General features: G+C 51.4%; 1 protein-coding gene across 1 annotated transcript in view; it reads right to left on the bottom strand.

The window, feature by feature from the left end:
* The window catches only part of ITGA2 (integrin subunit alpha 2), an 85,993-nt gene that overhangs the window by 40,994 nt on the left and 34,474 nt on the right, over nucleotides 1-10,525 (bottom strand). The window contains exons 4-9 of the mRNA XM_015562609.1: nucleotides 9,645-9,751; nucleotides 7,033-7,124; nucleotides 3,828-3,942; nucleotides 3,557-3,684; nucleotides 497-645; nucleotides 44-194 (exon numbers count right to left, since the gene is read on the bottom strand). Coding sequence (XP_015418095.1) covers nucleotides 44-194; nucleotides 497-645; nucleotides 3,557-3,684; nucleotides 3,828-3,942; nucleotides 7,033-7,124; nucleotides 9,645-9,751 — 742 coding nt within the window. The remainder of the gene's footprint in view (nucleotides 1-43; nucleotides 195-496; nucleotides 646-3,556; nucleotides 3,685-3,827; nucleotides 3,943-7,032; nucleotides 7,125-9,644; nucleotides 9,752-10,525) is intronic.

Below are 10,525 nucleotides of genomic sequence, written 5' to 3'. Positions count from 1 at the left end.
CTTCCCCCACCGCACCCCCGCCGACAGGGGAGGAGCGCCTCACCGCGATGCCAAACCGCAGGATGCTGTCCTCGTTGCACTGCGCGATCACCTCCTTCAGCATGGAGCCGTCGTGCGACTCGCCGTCGGTGACTACCACCATGACCTTGGTGGCGCCCGGCCGGCCGCCGGCAGCTGCCGTGTAAGCAGAGTTTCTGTGACAGATGAAATGACAGGCTCACTACAGCGAGGACTTTCCAACGGGCCTGTCCTCAGCCTTGCGACCCCGCCGAGCATAACCTGGGGACTCAGCATGTCTCTCCCGTCGGCAGAGAAGCAGGGGAACGGGAACCGGAACTCTGGCCGGCACTGGCAGGCGTGGCCTACGGCCTTCCCCGCGTGTACGGTGCGGGATACGTGACCTCTCCTTCTTTGCTATCCCGGAGCGAAGGGTGAGCGCAAGTTACCGCTTCTCTCTGCCCTCCCTCACTGACAGGCGCGATCGCGTGGGGCTCACCTTGCGAACTGAATGGCCTTGAACGTGTTGGTGAGGTCCCCGCCCTTCTGGACCGTCCTGGATGTGGCTGCAGTCATCTCAGCTTTGGTTTTAAAGGTGTTCAGGTTGAACACCACTCGGGGCTCGTTGGCGTACTGAATGAGCCCCACCTGCGGGAGAGCAGACGTTCTCAGACGCTGGTCAGTAAGTTAGAAGTCATTCTATTTGGCCAATCAAATGAAAATCCAAAGTGCATTTAGATGTGGGCTGAGAGCTTAAGGGAGCCATTTTCCACTTTGTTTGTAAAACCAGTTTTTTTTCTTCCAGCGAAATGACTCCTCTGTTGGAGGCTGTACGTCAAGCATGTCAAACTCGCGGCCGCACGCGGCCCACAACAAATATTTCTGCAGCCCAGCCAATATGACGGTAAGAAATGTTGTCATAAAAATTTCATAACTTCACTTTTACAGTATCCTGTTATGCATAATTATTAATAATGAACTACAACATTCACTAATGACTGATGACTATTCATTTGTATTCATCTCCCTCACGTGCAGGTGTACCATTTCCCTCCACTAATACTAGCAGCGAATATTTTAGCAGCCGATGGCCACGTCATTAGTCTTGGACTGACTTGTTTGGTGTGCGCAACAGGAAATAATTCGCTTTCGGAGAACAAGAAAAATAGGTTTATTTGCGTTATGCTTATTAACTTGTGCAGTTATTCAGTGTCTGGTAAGTTAATGTTCAAGAAAAATTTATTAATTTTTTATTAAATGCAAGTTAATGTTCAAGAAAAAGTATTAATTTTTACTAAAATGTTCTATAATTTTATGATAACGATCACTCATTTATTTCAGCCCTTTGTATTCAGCATGTCTCTATCACAATAAACCTACGTTTCTGTGAAAATGGAAGCTTTTGATTTTTTGCGGCCACATAAACGTAAACCTTGTTCATCTGGCCCGTGGTAGCCCTGGAGTTTGACGCGCTTGCTGTACGTGTTTAGCAACAGCGGTGATCGACAAGCAGGACGAAGTGCTATCGGACCCGATTTGGCCCTCAGGAGTGGTAGCTGTAACTGTTAAGCACTGCCCTGTAGTATTTTAATGTGGGTAAATATTACAATAAAGTTCATACCAGAAAGATAAAAACATTTTAATTGATGATGGATGCAAACATGTAAGCAACTGTGAGCAGCTGTGGATAGGAGAGAACATCTCATCAATTCAGGATAATTATATAATGAGCAAAGAATAAGGTTCAAGCCCTGGCTGGTTTGGTTGGGTGGATAGAGCGTCGGACTGCGGACTAAAGGGTCTCAGGTTCGATTCCAGTCAAGGGCACATTGAGCCCGGATTGTGAGCTCAATCCCCAGTGGGGGGATGCAGGAGGCAGCCAATCAATGTTTCTCTCTCATAATTGATGTTTCTATCTCTCCCTTCCTCTCTAAAATCAATAAAAAATATATTTAATAATAATAATAAGCATTCAAGACAACTGATTACTGCTCATAATTGATGCAGTCACTTCAGATTATTGTGTTTATTGCACGGGATTTCCTCTCATCGCACTTCAGGTCTGAGACGTCACCTGTGCTTGTGGCCTGGGGCCTCTGGGCTTCACAGAAAAGCCCTTCAGAGTCTGATCTGAGCGCTGAGACAGAACAACTTCTCAGTAGACGTTGGGCACGTCACCCTAATCCTTTAGCTCAGGGGTGGGGAACGTCCGGCCCATGTGCCTTCATTTGGCCTGGCCCAGCCAAGGCCTTCGGGGTGAGTTAATGAAATGACCAAATAGAACAGCTAATTTTTAGGTTGATCATTGTTATGGCCCCAGAATGCGTTATAAACATCCAAACGGCCCTTGGCAGAGAGAAGGTTCCCCCCTCTTGCTTTAGATCAAGAGGCTCAAACACTTCTTTTACTGTCCTGGTTCCCAGCACCGAAATCACCGTGGATGCCTGGGGCTCCCAGAGCAGGAAGTGGCGGTGAGAGTCCACTGGCCCAGGGGCTCTGACACACTGGCCTGTGTCAGGAAGGTGAAGGGGCGGGGCCTGGAGGGCTCAGTTGCATCAGCACTTTCTCGAGGTGGAGAAAATATAGCACCGAACGCTGGTTTTAGGTTTTGTAAGACCTGAGTGTGAGGGAAGGACCCCCAAAAATGGGGAGTCTAACATGAGAAGACAGGACCCGGCCCTGAGCTTCGGGGTGAGGAAGGGGAGAGCTGGGCAGGAGGTCTGAGGAGATGAGGTCTAATGGGACATCCAGGACCCCGCTGACGGCGGTCCCTGGGCTGATACAGCCAGAATGAGCCCGGAGTGGCAGAGCCAATAGGAAAGGAAGAAAATCCCCAGAACTTTCCAAATAAGGGCTAGTCCCTTTTCCAGAAGCAGAAAGGGTTGCTCCTGAGTTCCGGGTGCCCGTCCCCAGAAGACGGAAAAGCAAATTCAAGACTCCTTCTAGCAGCGGTCGCCAGCCTTCGGAACCCACGGGCCATCAGTGTCCGCAGACCACCGGGTGGCGACCGCTGCCTTACAGCACAGAGAACTACGCAAAGTTAGTGAAGAGGCCTGTCCTGTGTAGGAGGAGGGGAGACTGGATAAAAGACTAGATGAAACATAATAAAAGACCATAACGTAATATAAAGTGGAATTATGCTGTCTACAGACTTATTCATAAAAATCCCAGGATTCCAGGATAACTGTGTAGCAACAAGGCGTAAAAAAGAGTCATTATCAGTCCAAGTAGGTGTAAAGGAAAGATACATATCTGATTTTAAAATACATTAATAAATTCATGAGCTAGAGGATGAAAATAGTAAGCAACTAAAGAGGGTTAAAATGGTATCCCCACGTCTGACGCTTTGTCAGAAACAGGATCTCAGCTCAAAGACCCACAGTGGGCGAAGTGACGCGCAGAATAACGCGAACAGTACAAGTTGCATTTCACTCTCCAGGTCGGCATTGAGTGCAGTCAACTGGGGATCTGGCGAATGCAAAGGGGAAAACTTCACACCCAACACTACTTTCTCGAGAAGAAGGCCGCGGGTGAACGCATGTGCTATTGACGTCCGTACCTGTGTCTTCGAGGGGCCTATATCCAGGCCTTGCACAAATTTTTCCAGAAAGTTCTTTACTGCCACCCAGGGGTAGATACTGTTTGATTCATCGCACACAACCACCACGTCGATGAAGGAAGTGCAGGCTGCACAGGGGAAGAGGAGAAACAGATTTCTGAAGTCACTAAAGATGAAGCGGTAACCGAGAGCGGAGGGGCCGGGGGTGCCCACACGTTTCCCTGCCTTGAATGGCGGCGCCGCCCGGGCCCGCCGTGCACGCTTCACTCACTCTGCACCGCCGGTGAGAAGCTGCCCAAGAGCTGGAAGTCGGGGCTGACATCGGAACAGACCCCGGTGGTGTAGTACTGGCTTCCGCACTGCTGTGCCCACAGGGGCCCGCATGTCTGAAAAAAACGAGAGCAGTGACAGAACGTGGAAACCATTAGACCCCACTTCCCCGTCTGAGACTCACGCCCATCCCTATCCCCTGCAAGCACCAGGGATTGCCAAGGCCTGCAATTAACAGGTCAGAATGCCTTTGATTATTTGTGAACTCAAATGAACTGACCAACAAAATAAGACCCGAAGCAGAGAACAGACTGACACGCCCCGACGTGGGGTTGCGGGGATGAGAAGAGACACACCAAAGAACGTATCTACTTATAGGCACAGCCCATAGACACAGGCAATAAGGGGTGAAGACCTGGGCTGGGGGTAGGGACTGGAAGGAGGGAGAAAAATGGGAGACATCTGTAATACTATCAACTATAAAAAACATATTTTTAAAAATGCCTTTGTGTGACAGGGCGAAGGGCGGACAGGAGGGAGGGAGCGGCGGGGAGGAGCTATGGCCAATGGCAGGCTCCGGGAGGCGGGACGCTGGCACTCTCGGGGCAGGTGTCAGTGCTAGATAAAGGGGTGCTTCCATCCCAGGGGACACCCAGGAGGAAAATGAGTGCAGAGCTTTATGTGCAAAGTGAAGACGACCATGCTGCCTGTCTTGAAGGTTGTTGTGAAGGTTACATGGGTCTCTGGGTATGAAACAGCCAGAACAGCGCTGGGCCAACAGCAAGAAGGTGGGGCTGTCAGCAGCATCCTACGTGGTCTTTCCGGAACGCGGGCCCCTCCTGCCCCTCCATGTGGAGTTATCAGCAGAAACCACAAACCCACGTCCCCCAGGGCTGGGCAGGGAACCCAGAGGAGAGCTTGGGCCGGGGATAGAGGCCAAGGTGCGCGAGGAGGTCACCCCGCACACACAGGGGCAGTGCACCCCGGCTCCGCCCAGGGACAGCCAGGCCACCCGCATTCTCAAGGAGAGTCGGAGAAGACTAATTTTGTGTGAAAATCCACAGTTTCAAAAATCCACTCTGCTAAACCACCGCAGACGAGACTCATGGGCTGCCCATGTTTAGCTTTGCTGGGGAGCAGTTTTCTGAGGACATCGGGGTCCATGTCCACTCCCCCAAACCTGCGGTCACCAGCCTGGCCGGGCCTAGTGCCCACACCCTGTACTCCACCCTGAGTCCCCCCATCAGCCCAACCCCCAACCTCCCGCCCCCGGCCCTGAGAGCCAGGAACCCCCAAGTCAGCTACACGGGAAATGCACGCTCAGACAACATGGGAATCGTTAGATGGAAAAGGGAAACCGTGGGGAAGAGCCGTCCAGTCAAGAGCTTAAGAGGAGGCTACAGAGCTCACCCTGAAGCTGTGGACCAATCACTAAAACTGAACCGAAAAGTGCGGTCTTACGAAAAGCCATTGGAAGAATAAAAGGAAATTTATTGGACCCGGTTTAACCTTTGGGAGCGGGCATCAGCTGTGGTTTTTTTTCATGCTTCGTGCACAAGGTTGGTTTTCCCTATAAAAGGGTCATTTTGCCAAGTTTGGGAAAAATCGTAATTGATACCTTTGGTAATTTACTAGATTACAGATACCAATCACTGATTCCTAGATCCCCACCCCCCCAGTTGGATGTTTCTGATCATCTTGAAAAATAATAACTCATGAAGTATTCAAAAAAATTTTTTTAAGCAAAGGAAAACAGCACTAAGAAGTTGAAATTCAAATGTGCCAGTTGTCACTGGCAGAACCGCTCCTGCTGTAAGCCCAGAATTCAAGAAAGCTCAAAAAATGTGATGATTGTCTGTCTTTTCCACAGAAGTCCTGAGAGAATCTTAAAATTCTGATCTCTTACGTATGTAAAGGAAACTGGCTCTTTTCTTTCTTCTTTTTTTCTTCCTCTTACACACCTCTCTCTCTCTTCTTCCCTCCCTCCCTTCCTCTCTTGGCACATGGCTAAATTAATCTCTCAAATTCTCTTGCAACTTCATTTTACTCCGTCTGAAGCTACAGGTTAAAAACTTTTGAAGCACATTCCATAATCCCCATGTCTCAATATATTTCTCTTTCTGAATTTATTCAACTTTAAAAACAAAGAAGCAAAAAAAAAAAGGTGAAGGTGATCGATTATAAATAAGGGCTTAGAGATATCAGAAAGCATGGCGATCCATGGCAACATCCATCCACGCGTTGATGCAACACGTATCATAAGCAAAACCTGATTCCCTTAGGGGTACAAAGTCTGTCCGAATCCTAACATCTACTCGTGAAAGTAGAAGGACATTGCTCAAAATCGATTCTGTTTTCAGAAGAAGCCAGCTGTACACTTAGGCTTTTAGGTTAGCATGTCCTAGGTAAAACTAACGTAAAGTTAAGCGTCTAAGACTCGTCTAAGATGACAACACCACTCGGATACACCTGTAAGAGCTGGTGAGAATGTGAAATAAAACTCGGTTTTTATTTGCCTCTAATCTCTTCCTGTGTGGTGCAATGGTTTTCACCTTTTATATAGCCCCATCTTTTCAACACTTTCCCACAGTATTTCTTGGGTTAGTTCTAAGCTCAGAAATCCTTCCCGCTCAGAAAGGCCCCACTCTCTATGTGTCTATGGCAACTCCTCACGTCACTCAGAGTGTCTGGACGTGCCGTTATGAACAGCCGACTGGCCCGGGGCCTTGTTAGGCAAGGCCTTCTCCCTCTCTGTGACGTCTTCTCCCAGCATCCCGGGAAGTAAAAGCGAGGAAACACCGACGTGAAAGAAGAAGGGAGACCGAGCCACACCTCAACCAGCCCCAGATTGACAGACATCAGAGGAAATGAAACACAGAAGTGCATCCCAGCTCTCAGACCGCCTTTCGGAATCAGCAGCACCTGCCTGGCGGGTCCCCCAGGGAGGAGCCCTTCTCAACGGAGACCAGGCGCCCTTCCCAGGGCCGCTCCTCTCACTCCCCTTTCCAGAACATTCTGGGCAGTGGTTGAGCCGAGGATCTGAAGAAGCCTGCACATCAGCAGGAGGCTCCTGGCGGGGACAGCCACACAGCGTGACAGGGCACCCCCAGGTCTGCTTCCGGGGGCGGGGGGTTGGGGAGATGCTGAGCGCACGCGTCCCGGAGAAGGACGGGGTTAAGGATGGGGCGTGAGAAGGGGACACTCACGAGAAACCCTCCGGTGCCCGCGTTCCTGGCGAGCGTCAGGCCGAGGCTCATGTTGGTTTTTATCTCCGTCACGTTGGGGATGCTCACGGAAGCTTCAAGGGAAAAGTGAAAGCGCGTTAGGTTCCTGCCTTCATTACAGCTGCTGGAAAACCCAGGCTCATGCACGCTTCTGTGCAGCGCTGAGCTCCGTGTCGCCCGTCGAGTGCCATCTGCACGTGGCCAGCGCAGGGGCGTGAGCGACCTCGGTGACCGGCAGCTCACTCACCTGCGAGGCTGGGCAGTGAGCTGTGGGGGTGGGTCTGGAGGGGGCGGCACCCGGAGGCCTTGCCATTGAACAATGTCACAGCGCCGGCCAGGCCAACACATCTGAGCGCGCCTCTGGCTTCCAGTTTGCCACCCCTGTTCTTTCCAAGGCCCGAATACTCTACCTAATGCTCCATTCTCATCAGAAAGAAATACCCGTAGAGCATTATGAAGAAGGACCACATGGCCCAGCCGGCGGGGCTCAGTGACTGAGCATTGACCTAGGAACCAGGAGGTCAGGGTTCGATTCCCGGTCAGGGTGCATGCCCTCATGAAAAGCTTGCTATGTAAAAAGCCAACCACCGGCCAGTGTGGCTCAGTGGTTGAGCATTGACCCATGCACGAGGTGGTCACCAATTCTGTTCCCGGGGGCACATGCCCGATTGCAGGCTTCATCCCCAGTGGGGGGCGTGCAGGAGGCAGTTGATCCACGATTCTCTCTCATCAATGATGTCTCTCTCTCTCTCTCCCCCCATCCCACTTCCTCTCTGAAATCATTAAAAATATATATTTTTTTAAAAAAGAAAGCCATATAGTCAAATCTGGCTCAAAGCAATAATGAGCCGACTTTGGAAGGAGAGCCCGAGACTAGCCCGTCACATGATAAATCTCTCCAGCCCGTCGCCCGGAAGTGCCAGCTCGGCCTCTCGGGGTTACCTGGAGGGGAGGCCCTGGAGGAACTCCCTTTCCTTGTTTCTGAGAGGAGGGAGCCACTCCCCAGGGACCAGGGAGAACTCCACCCACTCCACTCTGCTCTCGACTGACAGTCCCTGCCTCTGACCGCCCCCCTTCCCCCTCCCTATGAATAGGACCGGCTCCTTTGGGTCAGAAAAGCTCTGTTTTCCTAACTCTGCTCACCACTCTCCTCTGGAAATGGAGTCTCCTTTCCCTCCCTGACCCTGGTCACCTCACACGTGCTCCTAAGCCCCGCTCTCCCGTCAGCCCTGTCGGGGTGATGCCCCAGCCAAGACAGTGTCAAAACAGGGCGACATGGCTTCCGCAGAGAAAAACAGGAGAACTTCTGTGCGTATGGTTTTACTTTTTAAATTTGTCATTTATAATTTTTAAAAAATAGAATGTATGCCTCTGGGGTGAGTGTTTAAAAGCTAGAGGTGTTGTGGGACGTTGGGGCTGGGAGAATAAAACTTTCGAGCACTCACCCCGAGATGTTTTTATTTTTAGAAATTGTACATTTGCACGTGCCTGCAGCGAGGGGGAGGGTTGAGGACGTCTGGAGAGCATGGACCTAGATGACCCCCCACCCCAGCCACGGGCCCTATTGGCACTCACCCCATTGCACTGAGACTAGGGTTACTGAGCGCCTACTAGACCCAGAAATGGTGCAGGGAGACAGGGAGGGGTCAGAAACACCCGCCCTGGTCTCTAAGCCTTTGCCACTGGTTTGAATCTCTCCTTCCCTCCATTTCCATGGCACTGTTTCCCTAATCCACGCCTTCTTTTTTTTAAAATGTGTTTTTATTGATTTCAGAGAGGAAGGGAGAGGGAGAGAGACAGAAACATTCATGATGAGAGAGAATCATGGATCGGCTGCCTCCTGCACGCCCCACACTGGGGATCGAGCCCGCAACCTGGGCCTGTGCCTGACCGGGAAGCACACCCTGACCTCCTGGGTCGTGGATAGATGCTCAAGTCCTGAGCCCCGCGGCCGCACCACGCCTTGGTTCCTCAGGGCTCCCTGACCCCTCGGCGCAGGCTCTTTTGACCGATGACGAGGAAGGAATTGAGCAACATGTGACATGCCCCGGGACGTGCTGTGTGGAAGCATGACTCACTCAGGCTTCCAGTAACTTTTAGTAACTTCCGCATTAATAGAAAGCATCTGCGATGAGGGAATGAAAACAGCATTTCCAGCCATTTCACATCATTCCCGGGCGCGAATGTTCTTATCGGAATGGAGTCATTCAGACACAGCGCCCGACGTCAGCCTCAGGACTGACATCTCTGCACTTCATGGGGTTTCTTTTGGGGAGAGGGAGTGGGAAGTTTGGGCAGCCTTCGATTTCTGTAAATTATCAGAAAAACGCTCCTGAACGCGGGTGGGAACCGGCTCCCGTCTCGGGGCGGCCGGTGCAGGGGGCAGCCCGTTCCCACGCGTCTCAGTAAACCAGCCTTCACACTCGGTGGGAGATCTGGCTACAGTTGGGCCAACACCACCGAGAACAGGAAGGCCAGGAAAGCTGCCTGCAGTTCTTGCAGACAGAACCAGGACGGGTCCTGCTACTTTTCAATCTTGTGTAACACAGCAGGTTCTGCTAGCTGTGAGGAACCGCGCTCTGCCCGCAGCTCACCTTGCAAATTGAGCTTCTCGCAGGCCGTGGGCAGGTGGAGCGGACATCTGTACACGTCACCCATGCGGTTGTCCGGGGAGCCACTCCACGGCGAGCCGACCAGCAACCTGCAGACGGGAGTGCGTTCTCATGAGATATGGAATGTTAGCTAGTGCTTCCCACAGAGGACGCTGACCGCAGAGACGCGGAGAACGACCTTCGATGTCCATTTCTCATGACTCTTCCTATTTGTTCAGCTATAAATCGGTCTCCTTCCTTCCTCTCTGCTCCTCAGGGTGCTGGGCGGGGCCTGGAATGCGGCTGTCTGGCCCCGGCAGCCTGGAGCCTCTCTGAGCAGAGCTGAGCAATGGGCACATAACGCCAGCCCCAATGTCAGCCGCACGGAAAGGATTTGGTTATCTGTCTATGAAGCTTAAATCCTTCCATAGCCATTGGTATAAACATTTTACCCATTAACCAGCATGTGCCCTAGGCTGCATTACAGTGGATTAAAAAGAGCCCCAGGCACACTTCTGTTTACTTAATCTGATAAAAGTGTTTAAAATAGTGACAACTAAACCAATAATACAGATGCATGACAAGATATGGGTAAGTTCCCCTCTGGAACAAATACAAGGCTGGTTGAAGCACGGAGGTGCCCGTCGGCAGAGGGGACCAGGACAATCCTGAGAGCAGGAAAACACGGAGCATGTGAGAGACTGTTACTGGGTCCGTAGTAAGTCCTCCCTTATTCGGTTGATAGAATTATTCTGGAGGGAATCTCGACTTTCCTAAGTCTGCCCGACAGGAAGAGGAGAGAGGCTGGTGTATTTACCCAGAGGATTTCATGTGACAACTGGAGAGGAGGAGGCAGGCGAGGAGAGGGTGGGACGTCGGGACAG

This window comes from Myotis davidii, unplaced genomic scaffold, assembly GCF_000327345.1.
Source record: "Myotis davidii unplaced genomic scaffold, ASM32734v1 scaffold496, whole genome shotgun sequence".
Lineage (NCBI taxonomy): Eukaryota > Metazoa > Chordata > Mammalia > Chiroptera > Vespertilionidae > Myotis > Myotis davidii.
The sequence above is the reverse complement of the archived record's forward strand: the minus strand, read 5'-3'. Positions and strand labels throughout refer to the sequence as shown.